This window comes from Argiope bruennichi, chromosome 3, assembly GCF_947563725.1.
Source record: "Argiope bruennichi chromosome 3, qqArgBrue1.1, whole genome shotgun sequence".
NCBI lineage: Eukaryota > Metazoa > Arthropoda > Arachnida > Araneae > Araneidae > Argiope > Argiope bruennichi.
The window spans coordinates 65,753,950-65,775,360 of NC_079153.1; the positions used below are offsets into that span (position 1 = coordinate 65,753,950).

Below are 21,411 nucleotides of genomic sequence, written 5' to 3' on the forward strand. Positions count from 1 at the left end.
TACTTGATTAACTTGTAAAAAATAAGACATTTTTTTCTAAGTTAACATCTAAATATTTTTCAATTCTGAGAGTTAAAAAAAGAATAACTTATTTTTTTTATCACTTAATAATATACACTAAAAAATCTTGTATTTAAATTAGATTAAAAAGGTTATTTTTGTTCAAATTGTATCTTAATATTCTAATAGGCCCGTCTCCATGACATGAATCTTTTATCATAATCATTAATTTATGTTATTCAATTTTTAATTAATGTTTATTCCTGAACAGAGAATATTTATTTGAGATATCAGAAATTTAATATTGCTTTATACTGCATGTTTTTGGATATTTGCTCTGCAATTTATATATTCTAGTAACCTTGATTATCTTTATCTCATTACTGAAAAGTTGCTGAGAAAAATAGATTTTTATTCAAAATATTCATTATGGAAATTAAATAGTATTTAAATTAGAATTCATAAATAAAAATTGTTTTGAAACGTTTATTATGTTGTTTAATTTTTAATGAAATTTTTGTAATATTTCATTTTACATAATGGATTAATGTAGTATTTTGATTATACCTTTTAAACTGATAGGTTTTACTAGTATGAAAATAGAATTGATGATTCAGAATGAATTATATACAAAATATTTTGATGTTATTATATATTTTAATGATAAACAAAAATAAATAGATGATTATGATTATAAATAGATGATGTAAGTTAATAGTTCAACATTGATGTTCACTTTAAGATTTCTTGTTATACAACAATGCATTGGTTATTAGTATGTTTTTAACAATTTCTACCATAACAACAGTGCATTAATATGTTTTTAGTGATTTCTTAACTTTGAAATGTGCTTTCTACTTTTGAAAATTTAACTTATTTGTTACTTCTCAAATGACTTCTTTTTTTCTTTTGACAGAGAGAAAATCTGAAAGATTACTATATGTGCTCAATTTTAAAAAAATAAATAAAAGATATAAATAAATCTGAATCCTTTCACAATACTGCTTTTAGTTTATAGAAATATAGATGATTTTAATTTTTAGAGTAATTTTTCTGTAAAGAAAGTTTCATTATTATTTCATTAATTTTTATTAATGAATAAAAACCATTTTCTTCTTTATAGAATTCATTGTAGCTTTTTTTTTTAATAATTACATGTATATTTGTATTTTATATCATAGAGAAACAAATTCCATGGTTGAGGAATTTATGTTGCTGGCTAATATTTCTGTAGCTAAGCGAATTCATGAAGAATTTCCAGAATGTGCTCTTCTCAGAAGGCATCCTGCACCTGCAGTGTCTAATTTTGAACCTCTTATCAAAGCTGGTCTTTCTAAAGTAAAATAATCATTTTTGAACTTTTTATTTTTCTTTTAAAATGTGCTTCTTTGTGTATATATATATATACTATTTTTAAGGTTATTTTTAAATAAATATTTGTAACATAGATATTGTGATATAAATGCTATCATTTGTTAATTGTTGACAGTTGCTAATATCTATTATATATTCAGCTTTTTTAAAAAAATTCTTTATAACTATTTTTAAAAATTATATATTATGGAATCTCAGTTATCTAACAAAAAACTTGAACAAGAAAAGGAAGAGAGGAAAAGAAAGAAGAAAGGAAGAGAAAGAAAAAGAAGACAAATATTGTGTAACATCCTCTATAATATATATATATATATTAGCAGTACCCACACAGCGTTGCCCATGGCATAACATCTAAGAGGAAAAATTAGCTTTAGATTAAAAAAATTCTTTTTTTAATTTTTCGAATGATAATTCGCTTTATTTCATTGGATAGCTTTGATGGTCGGGCAGGTCTTCTTTTATCCTGAATAATATGATTCTTTTTATATCGTTTAATGATATTGAAAACTGTTGAATGACTCAAGTTAACTGTTTCAGCAGATTTTCTAATAGATTTTCCACGTTCAATATGCAAATTAATAACTAATTTTCGAATTTCAGGCGAACTGGAACAAACAAACTGGAGAGAAATACTGCAGACGATTTTATAAATTATTGCCATTTGCTTTTGAGTAAAAATAAAAAAACAAAAATATTTTTATTGCATATCTAATGGTGTCCCATCACTTATGTGAGCTATTTCTAAACAATTGTATTTTTATTAGATTAATATTTTGACAAAATGTATATTATGTAATAATTGTTACTAAATTCAAGTATGAAACACGCCCACAAAAAATTTGTACATGTTTTTTTAATTTATTTTATTACAGTTTCCTTTTGTAAAGCACAAGTGTCCCATCACTTTTGTGAGACACTGTATAATGTTTTAATCTTTCAATATAAAAAATAAGGAAATATATACCATGAATATAATAAATATAATCATTTAATAAGTAAATCTAATAATATAAGTCTTTTCATGTTCCAAAAAGTAAAACCACATTAAAAAGTGTTCTAAAAGTAAGACTATATAATTTTTTTTTTCAAATAAAAAATTTAAGAATAGCATATTGTTAACCATCAGATCAATATTTTCTAGCTACCATATCACGACATCTCATTAACATCATCATGCCCATATTGAAGTTTTTCTGTTGATATTGAGTGTATTTCAAGGCTACTTTAATAACATTTAGTTATTAAAGTGGTTTTAAATTATTTTTAAATTAGCTTTTTTTTTAAACCCATCCCTGTTGTTGTGTACTAGCTTGACTACTTTATTGTCTGTCACTTTGTATTATTAACTAGCACTCATCCATTTATGGCCAAAGAGTGAGCATACCTCTGGGAAAAAAGGGGGTGACATCATTGTCGTTTTATTTATGGACAAAAATTAATGAATGATTAAAAAAAATCTTTACCATAGCATTATCTTCCATTTGAAATCATGAACATCATTTATTTGTACTTGATTTTAATACCTGTACACATAGCAAATTAAAAAAAAAAAAAGTGCCTGATGAAAGGAATACAGCTATGTTTGTTTTTTAATATCAGTTGAAACAGAAGAATTTTCTAAATTTGTTCTTTAATTGCTATATTACTCTAGAAAAGTCATCCAACTTAAAGCTTTTGCCATATGCAATAGCTTTAAATTGAGGACCAGAAGTAAATAAATAAGAGTTAAAATATAAAATATTTTTTGAAATGTAAGCTTTAAAGAAAGAACGTTTTAAAGTTGTTTTTTAAGTATTATTTTCAAAGAGAACATATTGTTTATCTTCTTATTGAGGTTAAATGAAATGATACAATTCCTTTACATTGTTATCTTACCATGCATATTAAATTTTGTAGTTTGAACAAATGCATTTGCATTTATCAGGGGTGTTTGTGCTCCGGGAAAACCCCGGAATTCCGGGGATTTTGAACTTCGATACCCGGAAATTCCGGGGATCGTCGTTCAAAAGGAAGTAGGAATAATAATGAATTATTTATTTTGATCTGGGTAATTTTGTTTGCTTTGAAAGCAGAAAACGCAAGGTCAGTGTGTGTGGTGAAAACTTTTCCTTTCTTTCTCCAAAGGCAGTGATAATGCGTGAAAAGGGAGAAGAAAATTCTTTTTCGTTCTTTCCTTATTGCGAGTTATGACTTATTCCCCCGGTTCTCGGACATTCTCTTCTGGATTCTTTTCGGCAAGTAGGCGCGCCAGAAAAAAAAGGGGGAGACTTCGTTCGACCAGATGTGCGATCACGTGACTCTGGGTTCAAAGGTCTTATCTCTCCTGGCGTGGCGCCAATAAGTAGAGAAGGGGGATTTTTCGCCGTATTAGCTATTTGTCATTGATCGCTTCGCAACTTTTTTTTCTCCGCTGTGTAAAATTTTCGTTTCATTTATTGATGCACGTGTAAATTTTTCGTTTCGCTTATTGAAATATTTTTTTATTTATGTACGCAAGAGAATTTCACTATGAAATTTCTCGATATAAATAGTGATATTATACAATTAGAAGAAGGTGTCTGGAATGCATTTAGATGGAATTGGATTGAACGGAGAGATGGTAATGGGGATACCATCGGCGCATGGTGCAAGAAAATAAATGTTGCTGGACAAGCATATTGTGTTTTTTGTAACTCACTGCTGAAGTATGGTGGGGAAGGATTCAAGGCTTTCACAAATCATTCTAAAACTGTGACGCACATAAAATATTCAAAGTGCATTAGACATTCAATGACTTTAAGTAATTATGCTAATTCAAAAAATACTGATGACTTACTGGAGACTGATGCTCGGCCATTGGATATAGTGACAAGAAAAGCACGCCAAGAGGTATTAATAACTTCGTTTATCGCCGAGAATTCTCTTTCTTTCAATGTATCTCCCAATTTAATTGAACTCTGCAAACAGTTGAGCCGCGACCAGACGGCACTAAACTCGTTGGAAATGCCCAGGACTACTTCATGTTATAAGAAGAAATATGGGCTCGCGAAAACTATTAAGGAAAATATCATTAAAACTTTAAAGGAGACTCCATTTTCTCTAAATTTGGATGAAAGTACTAGCAATGATCAAGAAAGTATACTGGCAATATTGGTGCAGTTTTATGACAACAATCAAAATGAAGTTGTAGTTCATCATTTTGCATCTCTAAAGATGGAATCTTGCAATTCAGAAGCTGTTTTTAACGCAGTTGTTAATACTATTGAAGATAATAATATTCCATGGGCAAACTTAATTAGTGTATTAATGGACTCATGTAACACCATGCGTGGAAAAAAAAAGGGTGTTGAAACCAGACTACGATCAAACAAAGCACCCCACTTATTAGATATTGATGGTGACACATGTCACACAGCTAATAACTGTGCAAAAAAATTTGTTTCATGTTTTGATAGATACTTAGAAGATTTGTTTGATGACATCTATTTTGATATGAAAAGTTGCAGTAAAAGAGAAAATTTTTTTCAAAATCTGTGAATCCCTTGCCATTAAAAGACTTAAGTCCTTGAAGAGACCAGACGAATAGGTGGGTGTACATTTTATGTGTTTTAGAAAGAATCAAAGATCTGTGGGATGCTCTTATTGCATTTTATTTTCACTACTTGGATAAAACTGATAAAGGGGATTATTTTTCTTATGTTGAAACTGTATACAATAAAATAAATATTTCTGCAGCTCAGAAAAAAATTGTTGAAGGGGTGTATTCTTGCTTGCATTCCCAACAACTCACAAAGGATGCTTTAGCTCGGAAAAAAGGAATACTAAATGGGTTATTTGTTATGCAAAACAAAACTTTATTGCATATGGCATTATATTCAGCAGTATTACCAGAGTTCAACACATATATTAAATTATTTGAAACAAAAAAAAAAAAACCAATGCTTCATTTAATACATTCCAGTATTTATAAATTGATGGCAAAATTTTTCTCTTTTTTTATGAAGCCAGAAAATATAGAGTGCACACCTTATAATGATTTATTAAAGGTTGATGTCACAAATCCAGAATTCCATCTACCTAGCAAAGTAATATTTACTGGTGCAGAAGCTTCCACTCTCCTGAAGAAATTATCAAAAAATCATCCAATAGCAAAAGAATTCCAAATTTCTCTGATGAAAGCTTATACTAATACAGCACAGCATATGAAACAGAAATTACCCCTTAAAAATTCATATCTAATTAGTTTTACAGCATTAGATCCAGAGCTAAGAGGTAAAACCAGTATAATATTAGCTTTTGAAAAATTATCATCTTTTATGCCCCATATTTTTAGTGATAATGAAAAGTCAAAAGTAGAAGCTGAAATAAGGTTATACCAGAGTGATATTGATATCACCAAAGAAATGCTCTACACATCTGATGAAAGTGGAAATCAAGTCAAGTATACAATTGATAAATATTGGTCTAAAGTTTTTAATTTAAAAGATGATTTCACAAATGATTATAAGTATCCTACATTGGCTAAATTGGACAAAGCCTGCCTTAGCTGCTTCCATGGCCCATTAGTGGAAAGTGCATTCAACTTAATGGATACACTTGTCACTGACTATAGAACCTCTCTTAAGATTGATTCCCTAGATGCAGTGCAGACTATTAAATATGATTTAATGGCTTCTAAAGAAACCTCATGTGAAAAATATGGCTCAAAAAATCCAATGACTGATCCAATTCACAAAGATCTCTTACTAAATATGAACAGAAGTTGGAAAACATATCAAGAGGACTTAAAAACATGTATTTCAGATGAGTCACCTATAATAGTCTCTGAAAAACTTTCTACATTAGCAGAAAAGCAAACTGCTTCTACCTCTGCATGTGCAATTCTCGAGGAAATTTCTTCAACTGTAAATGAGGAAAATAAAAGTCAACCTTCCTGCAATTATGAAGTTCACCACAAAAGAAAGACAAGCCCACAAACATCAGAAAATAAAAAAAAGCAGCAGAAATTAGATAATTTTTTTAAAAGAATTAATTCAGGTAATTTAAAATATTTACATAAAATGTAGTAGTTTATATGTTTGAAAATGTATGGTTATTAATTTTGCAAAAAAAGTAATTCATTGAACTTTTATAATTAGGTCATTCAATACTTGATAATTGTAATTTTTCATTTCTGCCCCCCCCCCTTTCTCGAAACTCCAAAATGTCGGTAGTAAGTCCGTAAAAGTTTCAGGGGATTTTTTGGGGTCCCACAAACACCCCTGATTTATTACCATAAACTCTTTTCACTAAAATTATATTTTTATATTTTTTAATATGCTATTTAAATGGTAATTGTTGGTTATTTTAGTTATTTTGTACAGAATATTGTTTTTCTTTCATAGGGTTTGAAGATAGAAGTTCATTCTGGAAAAGCTTTAGCAGAATCATTAGATGCTGCTGTTGTACCTGAAAATCCTTATTTTAATACAATGCTTCGAATGGTTGCCACTCGATGTATGGCTCAAGCATTATACTTCAGTAGTGGTGTTTTGCCTATGTCTGACTACTTTCATTATGGCTTGGCTGTCCCCATATATACTCATTTCACATCTCCCATAAGAAGGTAAATAGCATTTTATAAAAATTAATAATTTTGTCATATTCAGTGTTAATTTTTAAAACTGGTATTGTTAGATATTATTGATAGAAAATCTACTCATTAAATTTGGTAAGAATAGCTGGAATTTAATTTATTTCCTATGATTAATTAGAATATCAATGTAGCTACTTCTGAACTTTAAAAGCATTGTTATTAGAAATACCACATATTTAATGTAAATAATATTTTTCAACTTTATCAACTGAAGAGGAGTGGGAAAGATATTTCTTAAATATGATTAAATGAGCATTAATAATTATTTTGTTTCAAATGCATTTATATTCTGCATTTATGAAGCATTGATTCTCAAACACTTTTTAAAAAAATTATTCTTTTCAAAAAGAGACAAAGATCAGAAATTGTTTCAGTTATAAAATTTGTGCATAAATTATCCAAGGAATAAGTCTATTATTAATTTTAAATTACTTCCCCCCCCCTTTTGATTATGAAACATTAAAAAGTTATTTTTATGAATTTTGTAATAATTTAGTTTTAACTTAAAATTGCATTTGGAATTGGTAAAAAAATTGCATAAAAGAAAAATTTCCCCAAGAACTATAATGAAATTATCATTTCTATTGACATTATAATTCAGTAAAAAAATGCAGTATTCAGTTTTATTAATATGATTTACATGAAGCATGAGAAGTAATTATTTTTGAAAAGCATATTTCAAGTATCCTTTTAAGTGTGAAATGGATTTAGTAAGGAATTAAATCATTATATATACAATCATCTAATTGCTAGAAATTAAATGATCAACTTGTTTTAAGTTTTCCATCTGCATAATGCTTACCACTAACTTCATTTTCTTATGTATTCATCACCTTTTGAATCTGACTTAAAAAATAATTTGTTTGAAAAATCTATTAGACACTAGTAAAAATTCAAATGATGGGGCTTTCTGATCTAAAACTTTCTGGACTGGTTTTATTTCAAACAGTTTAAACCACCACAACTAATGTTTTTCTCCTGAATATAATTTATACATCATCTTTTTGTGATAAGAATAATGATTGTTTGAATTAAAAAAAAAAGACATATTTAAAAATCTAGATAAACATTTTTTTCAGTGGTGAGCTATCACTTTGAAATGCTATGCATTGTTTTCATTCTCTCTTGTATTGTTTCCTAATGCTGGATAAAATGAATAGACTTTTAAAAAATGTGAGATCTTTCAGACAATTTTATAATTAATTTTTGGAATGCAAGTCAATGTATCTGAGAAATATTCATATATGACTATGTTTATTATATAGTGCATTATTAACATTGTTATTTGCCTTGTTGCTATGAACATTACATTAAAAAAAAACTTTATATTCATCATTTAGATATTCTGATGTCATAGTACATAGGCTGTTAGCAGTTGCTATTGGAGCTGATGTGACATACCCCTCTCTTGTAGATAAAAATAAAACACAGGTTTGTTACTTCATTTTTTCAAAGAAAGAAACTGTTACTGAATTTTTATTACTTCTCTTATTTTTTAAAATTTTCATTTAACAGGAACTCTGTAATAATTTGAATTATCGTCACAAACAAGCTCAGTATTGCGGAAGAGCTTCAGTGAATCTTTACACACATGTAAGTAATAATCATTAATTTTAACAAATGCTTAAACAAACTTGGTACAAATTTCAATTGAATGTTTTAATATTTTTCTTTATTAACAGATATTCTTCAAAGACAAAACTGTTGAAGAAGAAGGATACATTCTATTTATTCGTGAGAATGCTTTACAAGTTCTTTTGCCTCGATTTGGTCTGGAGTGTACTTTATATCTTAATTCCTCCAAAAAGACTGATGATGAAATCATTTTTACTTATGATGAAGAGGTGATGTTTTTAGCTATAATTTTAAATTAAATAAAACAATATCCATTTTCTCAATATGTCTTTTAATAAATATTTTTTGTAATATAGGGTATTGTTTGTATGTGAAAACTATGACTAAATAATTAATTTACTTGCATCAATAAAAAAAATTATTATTATTATTTATGCAGGGACCTACACAATCTGCTGCTGGAGTTACTCTAAGACAATTTGATCCAGTGACAGTTCAACTTCATATTGATAAAACTAACATTCAGCATCAAAAGACAACATTGAAGCTTGTCAAACCTTTTGTAAGAATTATTTGATAGTTATTTTACTTGTAAAGAAATTAAACTGTTTTCACAATTAATGTATGTAATAATCATTATTTTATTTACAGATACCTGGATTTAGTGTCCCACCTTTGACAGAAGAGCCACCTCTTAAGAAGCAGAAAACAATGTAAAAAGCGGTTTTTTTTTTTTAATAAATGAATATTTTATTTATATGTTGTGGATAATTTTTGTCATATTAAAATTTTAAACCTAACTTTTCTGTACCAAATATCGAAGAAAAAAGCATTGAGGACAATAAAAATACCTAAATATTAAGGGCAGGAAGCACTTGATAATCAAAGATTTTATTCAATTTTTTTACATATCACGTGCTGGACATATATAGTAAAATTAGGTTAATAAATTGAGAATTTTGTTATAAATTTGAGAATTATTGTCTGGAGCAGTTTAATATTCATTTTTATAACAGGACATACTCATATGTAACTAATACACATTTTATTATTTTAATAAATTATTACATTCATTAACATTTTACATAATAAAATTAAAATGCATAGGAATGAACTGTTGTGCTAGTTAAAAGCATCATGAGAAGCAAGTACTTTTTATTTAAATATGGCTTATGAATATTCACATTAATAATTTGATTACATATAAATTAGTACTTTTAATTTATAGCTTTTCTTTTCTCATTTAATATTTTCAACACACACTGTTTCAGATACTATTTTATTTAGACTATTAGAATTTCACATATCCAGTCTTGACTTAATCTATTCATGCTCATTTTAATCAATCTATCCCTTATTTCAATGTGTCATTTTATATGAAATTACAAAATTTATTTACAAATAAGGAAATGCAAAAGTAAGTAATTCTCTTAAGTGACTCAAAGAAATAATTTATATAGAGTTCCCAGTCTTTTTAAATTCTATTAATGTTATTTTGCTGTACTCAAGGCTTTGGAAAAGAACTTAATTTTTTGTTTGTTTCTTGAAAAATAAATGAAATTTGCAACCAGTTTTTTGCGGACTGAAAAAAAAAAAGTTTTATTCTAAAAATGTTGCTTTATGATCTCGGATGGCATTATAATAGCCAATTTTAAGGAAAAAAAAGAAATGAAATTTAAGTTTGAAATTAACATTTTATGTTAAGGATTTATTTTATTATTATTTGAGAACATTTTTCATGTTCATGGAATTTTAAATACACCTGCCAATAAAAATAGCATGAGTGAATTGTTCTTTAAAAGTATGTCCATTATGGAAAGATAAAATCATATACTCTGTTAACATAGTTTTCTAATTGTAAGTGTCAATCATTTAGTCTAAAAACGTGTTTGTACACTTAAAATAAAACTGATATCAAAGTAGCCAAATTCCTTATTTGTTTCAATTAATTTTTAAAATAATATAGTGTTTTATATTTAACTAAATATTAAAATCCATTATTTATAGCTGATAATAACTTCAACACTCCAAACAAGATGTGAAATATTTATTTACTTTCCCAAAAAGAAAAATTTTTAAGGCCAAACTCTGCTTCTTGAGTATTAACTAAAATTTTTAACTAGATAATAAATTTTTTTTATATTAATACAAATTATTTTGTAAAAAATAATATTTAATATTTGATACATGAAAAAAAAATATTTTTACATATTCTGAATATGTATAAATTAAATATTCACCTTTATTTCCTGATGTAAAGGAAAATTAAATATAATTTTTTATATAATTAAGGAATGCATATATTAATTAAAAATTGTACCATGTACATAATATTATATAAAAATATACTATTTATTCTAACTATTGCAAATTTTAATGTGCTGTATTAAATATATATTAATAGTCATGATATTATATAATAGTAATAATGACAAATTGAAACATATATTTGCAATTACTTGAAATGTATGCTGTTATCTTATTCCTGAAACTTATCCATTCAATTGTGGTATTTTTCAACAGTGATACTTAAGTTAATTGTAGAGGACATGAATCAAACAAATTTTCTCCTTTTTATAGCTTATTAATGGATATGTTTGATAGTAAATATAGCACCAATATTTTAAATGATAAATTTATTATCACAGTTATCTTTAGAAGTACAAAAAAAAAAAAAAAATCTTGAGCAACTATTCTCAGATAAAATATTCATGCTTTAAAAATTACATAAATTCTATGTAAAAAAAATTATATTGAATTAAATACTATATCATTTGTATAGGATCTTAAATAAGCTCAAAGGAGGAAATATATTATATACTTAAAACTTCAAGCAATTACACAAATAAAAAAACAACAAAGTTCTGAGCTTTGAAAATGAATCTATAGATATTTTTAAAAATTATATTACGAAAATATCACATACCAATAGCAGTAATATTTTTTAACTCAAGAATTAAGTTCTTGAATTTCTTCTACTAGTTCAGGTGTAAGACCAAGAATTGATTCCTCGAAATCAACATCCCTTTCATGATTTATCACTTGAAGAGCTAATCTCTTATGATTATGTTCGACAGACCACATTGCTGGCAAAAATTGTGGTTGCATTGTATCAAGAAAATGTTGTCTCCACAATTTTTCCAATTGAATTAAGCCACCATTTTCACAAAAATATTGATATACTTTAAGCCCATGTGGCACAAAAGAATCATTTAAGGCACTAACTTCAATATTAGCAGCCTCACTTAAAATTTCATCCGTTACTTCTGAGATATTATAATAATCAGAAATCACTTTTTTTAATTCTTGCTGGCGCCATTCAGGTATTTTATTACCATTTGTACAAAGGGCTGTAGCAGCAGATTTAACCCTTGCTAATTCCGGATTAAATTTATACTTTACATTCTTCCTACAACCTAAAGGAGCATCGCATAATTCAGCTAATTTCTGGCGCATTTGTTGGTCCAATATGTTACTTTTCTTATGACAGTGAACACATAATAAAAGTACATCATGAGATAAATTCTTCTTCATCAAATTAGGAAAATATCTTCTATATTCAGAGGGTACAACAAGTTTACGATGAAAGTTTTCAGTTTTTCCACAAACAACACATTGATTTGATTTTTCCATAGTATAAAATACATTATCCAAGGTAGGTCGTCCAGATGGTTCGAAATTCAAACGAACTGTAAATGGTTCATCAGATATTTTTTCACCCAAACCTTTATACACATACCATTCTGCTTTCCCTTTATCACAACTGCATAATAATTCCCCATCAGGAGCAACAAGTTGACAGTTATCATACATAGGCCTTTGCCTTGGTTTGCTGTATCGTGTCTTGTGAGGCTTTTTCAAAGAAAATGTACCAACAGTTTTTTTATTATTGTTGTTTACAAGTACTTGCTTGAAAGGAACGTCAACATATGTTTCAATTTCTTTCAAGAAATTGTCACTATCCCTTAGAAGCCAATTTCTATTGCGTTTTTGTATTTCAATAAATATTTTTGCTGAAATTACAGCATCCTCTGCAGCATATTTCACTTGATCTTCTGATAATTTATCAGCATTCCAATCACTGCAACGCAGTTCTCTACTTTTATTCAGATCAATACCTAAAAGTTCTCTACCAAGACTCTTTAAACTCATATTTTTACCCTGAAATTCTTTTAAATCCTTGGCTAAATATCGCAGATCCAGAAATCCTTGCACTTCTAAACAGTAATCGTTGAATAGCTTATTGGCATCTTCTGCAACGCCAACACCAACTTTTAAAATTCTTTCATCAGCCAATAAGTTAGTTAATGCTGGAGGTATTAACCAGACAGGTAAAAGAAATAGTCGCACTAATACACAAAAACCAGAATCAGTTGCTAACTGTAAAAGAGAAACAGGTTTTCTTTCATCAGCAGTAACCCATTCACAGTCAATGCCAATCATTTTACAATCCTTAAATACTTTGAGAATTTCAGATTCATACCGGTTCCAATCTTCAATCGTTTCAATGAGAATATGCTTATGCATGTTACGTTTTAAATACTTTGAGATGGCGAATTTACAAACAAGGAGTCCGATTGCTGAAGTTACAGCAATTGACTTTAATGAAAAAATTTTCGATAGAGACATTTTTGCTACATATATATTATGGAGAATTTTCCACGGTGACTATACTTTACGATTGCAAAATGAAAAATGACTAAAGTACAAAATTTTACATTTACTTCGTTAGAATGATGAAAGCTGAATGAATTTGATAAAATTGGATGCGATATTATTGTTTACGAGTTATTTACATTATTACACGTGTATATAGTAAAATAAATTTTCTTAACGTTGATTAGCTCAATCGTATCGTAATATATCGATTATTAAGTCGTAGATGTTTGATTGATTGCTTTGATTTCGCTGCATAATCTTAAATCGGTTAGTACAATTATTAGTTTACGTGAAAGTAAAGACAATGTCAACAAGAATTCGGAAATATACCTCATTCAACAAAAAAAACTTGTTTGTCTTTTCCGCTTAAAATATATTCAATAGCCAGAATGCAACAAAATTGCCAAAGAAGTAGTCTGTTAAGTATCCTTGTATGCTGTTCATCGTTCCATTTTTATGACAAACCCAGAAAGTTCATGAAGAAACATTTTAACTGTAACTTGCCTTAATTTAAGTTTCAGTTTCGTTTATAGTATACATTATCTTTAAACGCGGGATTTTTATGTTTTTCTTAAGTGTACTTTGCTGGAAGTTTTTAGTATTAATATATTGCTTGAATAAATTCTTAGCATTGATTTAATTTCATATATTTGTTAGAATTTGCTTTATTAAAAAGTAAGTCAAAGAACATATCAAAATAATTAGATGATAATCATTTCAAAATTTTGACAATCTGTATGAATGTCTTTAAATGCTCAATGTATTTTTTTTAATTATTATTCTCGAGTTGTTATGGCTCACTTATAGTTTGAAGTTAACAGATTTCATACTTTTTATATCATAACTATATTTTTTCTCAAAAATTGAGTATCAATATTTTTATATAAAAAGTTTACCATATTTGGTGCTTTCTTCCTATATTTAAGAGGGTTATTCAAAAATAAAAATTACCTTTAACTCTCAAAAATGATTTTAGTATATATTGAAATTCTGAAAAACACACACACACACACTTTTTATGATTTTTTTTATAATATTTTAATTAGTTGTTTGATCCTCCCTTCAGCTTTAACGCATTGTTATAAATACTTTTAATTATAATTGATACTTTGGGACTATCCCGTCGACCTGTCAACGCTCGGGAAAATGCGTCAATCCTCACGAAATGCGCTAAAGGATACCTTCGCGAAGCTACCTTTTGGCGATAACATCCCGTTTGGCGAAAATGGTAGACCGGATAATCCCAATCTATCATAATTGCCAAAACACAATCAGTTATTACTGCAGATTAAAGCGATTTCTCGCATTATTAATTCTCAAACTCTTGAAAGAAACCTAAGAATCGAAACATAATACAATATCTAACAGAATTTTTTAATGCAATAACTCGTCAATTTTAGAATTAAATATAACAAAATTAACGAATGGCTTCAATATATTGGCATATTGCCAATTTGCATGATTTATTTATTGTTAAAATATTAATCTGGCGATGTATCATGTTTTTGAGTTAAATTAAATTGAAGTTTCTTGTGATTCTATCTGTACAGTTTGTATTATTCAGAATGTCTTTCAAAGCATATTTTAATTATTTTTTGGTACTTATTAATTAACAATGAAGGATTGGCGATTCATTGATGAAAGTACGATTTTCTTCCTGTAAACTGTGTATAAAATGTTAATTAAAAAAATTAAATTGGCAACTTTTCATAATTTAAAATATTTGACTGAAAGAACCTCTATAAAAACATGAGATTTAAAAGGAATAATTAGTATTGAGCCTGTATTGCAAAATGTTAAGGTAAATGCTAATAATTGCATATCATTCAGCAAATTTTTTTAAAGCAATAAAGGCTTGCCTTTTTAAAAGCACTAAGTTGCCAAATATGGTAACATGTCTGTCTTCTTTACTTAATATATGACGAGTTTTAGACTGTTTGGCACAATCTGACAGAAGGTGGAGAAAATTGGTTCATAATAATTAACAGTGAAAGAACCAAAGCTTGCTAAATGTAGTGCCAAAATGTGCCAACCTCTAAGCGCACTTTTAACTTACAAGAAGACAACAAGCATCTGTTTATACAGCGTTTGCAGGAAAATCGTATTTTCGCAAACGAATAGTCAATTCTTCGCTGTTAATTTGTAAATACCAGTTTTAATTAGATGGAAGAATATATGTCTCTTTTCATGCTTAAAAATATATTTCAAATTATAATATATTTTATATGCTATATTTCTTTTCTATATTTCCAAGTTTTTCTTCTCTCCCCACATTAACTAATATTTTCAACTTGCTCAAAAATTGTAAATTTACTAATTTTAAATTTGGCATATAATATACTTTGTAATATGTTAATTCAAATTAAAAACTTTTTTATTAAAACAGTTTTGTGTCTTGACATGTTTTCTGTAGTTAAGTATAACATAATCAGTTATTATAAAGAGAAAAATTTTTTTGTCCCTTATTTCACTTGTTGTCATTGCATATTACTTCAAATAAAAACAGAAGGGGGACTCCTTTAACTTCTTTAAATATATAATTTCTTTAACATGAGTAGTATTAATTTATTTAAAATTTCATTATACTTCTAGTGTAAACTTCTATATACTGTAAACTGACTTATAATCTAATAAAATTTTTATTTATCATTATTTTTTATTAATGAAATTATTTATTATTTATTTACTAAATATAAAAAAATGTACCATTTTTAGCTTAAAAATGGACATCATATTTTGCTATATAAATTTTCATATCATCTTACAGTTAATATATGTTAAATTTACATACTTGAATATATCTAATTCGTAGTGTGGTCTTGCAAATTTTAAATTAGCTTAGTTTTATTATGCTATTATTAGGATGAGCAAATCAACTGGTTGACAGATATTTGTGTGTAAAAATAACAGATAATTTATTTCTTTATTTGCAAAAAAAAAAAAAAAAAAGAAAGAAAGAAAAGAAAAGAAAGAAAGAAAGTGATATTAAATTCATTTGAGATAATATCCAGTTGATAATCCAAGGATCTGATGCTGCCTAAACTTCAGAAGAGTGCCATCTATATACATTATTTGAAATAATTTTTCAGCCATATTGTGAATTTTTCTAATGTGAATTTTGAGACAACAGTAGTTCTAATTTTAATTATAATATAATTAAAGTTCTCGATTAGAGTATTTATTTAAAGAAAAATGTTTATCTTCTGTTATTAGCTTGTTTTTCACTAGTGGTTATGTGTCATGTAATTATTATTAGGATTAAGGAGGGAAAAGAATATGGGAAAGTTATAAACTGCAATTTTTTTTCTCTCTGCATAGTTAGAAGTAAGAAAAAATAGGTGCAACAAGCAGGATAACCACACGAGGAAAGAATTTTTTAATGGAGTCAGCTGATGGAGAATATTATTATGAAGAAGATGCAGAACTGAAATGGTTCCTTCTCACCTAAATACCCACCAATAGTATGAGTGCTCATTTTCAAGGAGAATAATCAAATAAACCCTGTTATAATAAGATAAACACCATTTTTTCTTTTCTTGTTAATTGCTAATTATACACGAAAAAGGGTGCCATTCTGTTTTAATAGAATTGAGTAATTTTTTTTAATAAAGTGATTTGCATTTCAGTAGAATTAGGGTCATCTCTTACTGCCTCTGGTATGGCATGAAAATTTCGTAATCCCCATATTCGAATATTGTATTGGTTCATAATATGTGAAACATTGCTAGAAAATTTTCATCATCTTTTTATTTTGCAAATGTCTGTATGACATTAAAGCTTATCGTCAGGCTTTAATTCATGCAACAGTTGGAGTTTATACACTACATCTACAGTTGATCTTAGTATTTGTAATTACTGGGCCGCATGGCAAATAGATTTATGAAGGTAATGATAAAAACATTCTTCAGTTTGTATAATTTCATCATAGCTTCATTCTGATTTTGGTTTTTTGAAAATGCACTACTTGTCATAAATCTTTCATGCCACTTATGAATTGTGGATCTTGAATTTGAACTTTGTTAATAGATTACAACTGAATTTCTCTAAAATTTATGCTATACTTATGTTGCAGATTTAAATCGATAAAACCATGCTACAACTTGTTCTTGAGGTGAAATCCTTTTGAATCAAGACTGTTGCAAAATATTGATCTAGTACCATGAAGTTTGCAATCTTTTCTTTGGGGAACTTTATTAAATTAGATTAAATTTAATTATTACAACTACTAAAATTGAATGCCTCCAATTTTTATTTATAAATTTGATATTATAAGAACACAGTTTTTAAATACTTTGTCTTCCATCATACCATTGCAACTTTAATGCAGTCAAATATATTCAGATGGATTCAAAATATAAAATCCAAAGCTTATATGGTTATGAATGAATTACTTCAAGAAATAGAAGAGGTCATAAATGAAACTTGCGGGAACAAATAGCTGTTCAAATGAACAAACACATCTAATTTTTGCAATGGATGATGAAGAAAGGGATTGTGAAGCTACCATTTCAACAGAAAATAAGAATGGCAAGCCATGAATGAACCATGTAATTAATATATATATATATATATATATATATATATATTAAAAACATTCCATACATTAAATATTTTCTTTTTCTGTAGAATACAATCTCAATTATTTTTCATTATCAATATTTTAAATATAGAAATTGCCGTCTATATATATTTAGAACAATTTTTATTTACAGAAAGGAGCCTAAAGTATTTTACAATAAATGTGTTCCTTTTTTGGCTTATTTGTAGTTGTTACAGCTCTTAATTTTAAGAATAATCTGATTTCACCTTTTGGCCAAATGTAAACATCTTTATCTAACCCTATTTTGATTAAAAAAAATATTTTCAAAACATATTTCACTGAAGCATAGAGGATTTTTGTATTTGAAAATTGCCAGTGGTAGTACAGGTATAGGATAACATCCATTTTGAAATGTGTTATAACTTAACCATCCAATATAGTTTCATTACATGCCGTAGCAGTCTGCCTCTTAGTGATGGTGAAAAAGAAAGCATCAGTTGAGCAGTTGCTGATGTGAGAAAATTCTGTTACCAGCAAAACGCCATGATTATTAGAGTATTTGTATGGATCAGAGCCAATCTTATGGGCGCTACAAGGACTGTCCTACATCTGTAGGCTTTTATAGGTAAACGTTTGCTCTTAATACCTCCTAATTAGTTTATCAAAGCTGTAAAAAGCATTCAATATGAAACAGCAATGAAAGGTTGAATTGTTATATATGGTCACAAAAATTTCACAGTGTTACCCAATTTTGGTTTGGACAATTAAATCTAAAATCCTAAATTTTCTGTGGAAATAACTCTTAGAATAATCTAAATATAAATTCAAACTGAGCTTGTTGTATTGATAAAATTCAGATTCTGTAAGATTACCAAAAAATACAAGATAGGGTTGAAGTTACAAGCAATACTGTCAATAAAATGTTTCCAATATATATACTTTTTAAGTATGAAACTTAATCTGTGAAGTTTTAATAGCCAAGGTATAAATGATTGACAGGTTGAAAAAATTGACATACTTCCTAATGTTAAGTTTCAACTTGTGATTCATCAACCCCTCCTTTAAAACAGCAATTTAAATTTTATTAGTCTGAAATTTTTATATATATATATAAATATATATATAACTTGCATTTGATATTTGAGCTTGTATAATTTACAATATGAAAAGAAAATATATAGTGGTGGCCCAAATTGTGGACACTTTTGGTTTTCTAACTTTGCATGCTTATAGAAAATGTAGCATTTCATAAAATGCAAACCCTTCCATATTTTAAATAGAATTTAACTGATTTCAATAGAAAAAAGTTATACTTTCATCTGACAAACAAACACAGTGATAGAGTATATTGTAATTTCTAACTTTCCTGACAAATCACCGATTGGTTCCCAGAACAAGAAATATTAATAATGCCAGCAAAGGCTGGCATGTTTAAAGTTTATTGTGCTTTGTTCTGTAGAAGGAAGACTATTTTATAAGTTATCAAGTTACAAGTAAGGGATTTTTGTAAATATTTCTAATATTTAGTCAAGAAGTAGTGACATCAAATAAAATAAATTGGACACCTAGAAAGAGAACTGGGATTATCGTGTTACAAGAATGTGGTTTTTACTAGGGTGAAATTGCAAGACAGATAGATGGTTGTTCAGTGACTAGATCTGGAGTCCAAAACCTTTGTGTATGATATCAGGAGACAAATTCAATAAAAAACAAAGCAGGGAAAGGCAGAGAAAGGTGTACCACAAATGTTGATAATAGAATTTCATCAGCAACCATCAGAAATCAATTAAATGTTGCTGGTGTTTCTGTCAGTTCAAGATTATTAGATGCTGGACTAAGAGGTGGAATTCCTTGAAAAAAGTTTTATCTTAGTTTACAGATGTACATAAAAAAAAGATTATAGTGGGCAAAGGTACACATGTGAATCTAAGGTATTAAGTAAAATAATTGTTGCACTTCATGATTACACAATAATTTATTTGATAGTGAAAATTGTGGTTTATTGGTAACAACAACAAAAGGCACACGAGTACGCCATAGTGTAGTAGGCGTAGAGAACTACACATAAAATTTCTTGGGAGAGAGCCGAGATCACACTCCCCCTTGTACAGGAGTCAAGTTCCCTTATGGGGGAAAAAAATACTTACATGATTGCAGCTTGATACATGATTGGCAGCTTGCTCCGCCCAGGAAGATCACATGGTTAACTGAATTCTTAACAGGTATTGTTATTCAGTAGTGATGGGGGAAAATATACAATTTGTAGAATAGGTAAAGATCTATATCCTAATTGCATTCAAGTAACTGAAGAACTGTTAATGTTATGATTTAGTCATGCATGTTAGCAGAGGGTATTAGTCGCCTTCATATTATCGATGGGACACTAAATGTAAGGAAATACATTTCACTGGTAGAAGGTATAAGTTTTGGCTCTAGAATAGTGATCTCTTTCCCAACAACGCATCATTTATTTTTCAGCAGGCTTCAGTTCTTTGCAGCTTAGCAAAAATATCAAAAGAGTAATTTAGTACAAAGTGCATTAAATTGTTATCATTGTATGAATGAAGACATCCATTAAATAAAAGAGAACTAAATGAGATCATAATTGCTTCCTATTATCTTGTAATAATAAAGGAAGAACTTAAAACTCTCTCAGCTCAATGAAACATTAATGTGAAGCTATAATAAAAAGTAAATGCTACCGTACCAAGTACTGATAACTCGCTACAATCATCAGTATCCAATTTATCTAGATAATTATTGCTGCTTGACTTTATTGTATTGCAAATATTTAAAATTTGTTTTTGTATTAAAATCCATTCTAAAATCTGTAAAATGATATACAGGACTGCATTTTGTGAAATGTAACATTTTCTATAATCATACAAAATTTCCCAAATGACCACAATTTTGGCCACTATTGAATATACACACATTTGCAGAAATTAACAGCTTTTATACAGTTTGATAGAGTGTACTAGAGCCGGGTACATTATAATATTTACCATCAGGAATCAAATTTCCTCACACTGACATGGTATTGAATTTTAAAGATGTAGTTATGATCTGAAGACTATGCTCAAACAAACACATTCAAATGCCACATTAATAAAAAATGCGAATGCATTAGCATATCTTATTTAGTGGATTAGTTCATAATAAAAATGTGAAATGCTCATTTTTATACCTGAAAATAAACTTTCAACCAATTGGAAAGCCGATTACTAAATAGGAACATAAAAAAACCAGTGCATACTTGTTAATCAAATAAGAAAAACAATTATCTCCTAATAAGCGTTTTTGGAAGCTTTAAGTTGTATTTTATTAATTTCCAGTTATTTATAAAGACTTGATTTATTCCTTTCCACCACATTTAGTGTCTTATGATAGTAATGAACTAATCCTGTTGGCATCAAGCAAAATCTAAAAACGTGCAGATAGTCCAGTGTATTGAATGCCTATCAAAAATTTGTAAACTACAGGCTCCACTGAGAGGCTGTGTGTGACGTAACTGCCATGCCGTTCATTATGCAAGTATTGCTAAAAAGCCATTCTCTCTCCTTATCTTCGGAACTCTCTCTCACACTGCCTCGGAGAAGCTCGTAAAAATCAAACGTTTAATTTCTTTAGTTAAAATGTAAATAAAATT

General features: G+C 28.1%; 2 protein-coding genes across 2 annotated transcripts in view; one reads left to right on the forward strand and one right to left on the reverse strand.

Annotated features, from left to right (window-relative positions):
- Positions 1 to 9,320, forward strand: part of LOC129963043 (exosome complex exonuclease RRP44-like) — a 29,263-nt gene extending 19,943 nt beyond the window's left edge. The window contains exons 16-22 of the mRNA XM_056077055.1: positions 1,182 to 1,338; positions 6,738 to 6,958; positions 8,329 to 8,419; positions 8,504 to 8,581; positions 8,671 to 8,832; positions 9,003 to 9,125; positions 9,215 to 9,320. Of these exons, the coding sequence (XP_055933030.1) occupies positions 1,182 to 1,338; positions 6,738 to 6,958; positions 8,329 to 8,419; positions 8,504 to 8,581; positions 8,671 to 8,832; positions 9,003 to 9,125; positions 9,215 to 9,280 (898 nt within the window). The 3' untranslated portion in view covers positions 9,281 to 9,320. The remainder of the gene's footprint in view (positions 1 to 1,181; positions 1,339 to 6,737; positions 6,959 to 8,328; positions 8,420 to 8,503; positions 8,582 to 8,670; positions 8,833 to 9,002; positions 9,126 to 9,214) is intronic.
- A 1,615-nt stretch (positions 9,321 to 10,935) lies between these two features.
- LOC129964303 (exonuclease 3'-5' domain-containing protein 2-like) lies at positions 10,936 to 13,398 on the reverse strand. The gene has a single exon (XM_056079083.1). It carries the CDS (start codon positions 13,190 to 13,192, stop codon positions 11,513 to 11,515), a length of 1,680 nt encoding a protein of 559 aa, XP_055935058.1. The 5' UTR covers positions 13,193 to 13,398; the 3' UTR covers positions 10,936 to 11,512.
- Between the last annotated feature and the right edge of the window lie 8,013 nt (positions 13,399 to 21,411).

Coding starts and splice junctions, on each gene's coding strand:
- LOC129964303 (XM_056079083.1), bottom strand. CDS start 13,192: ATGTCTCTATCGAAAATTTTTTCATTAAAGTCAATTGCTGTAACTTCA.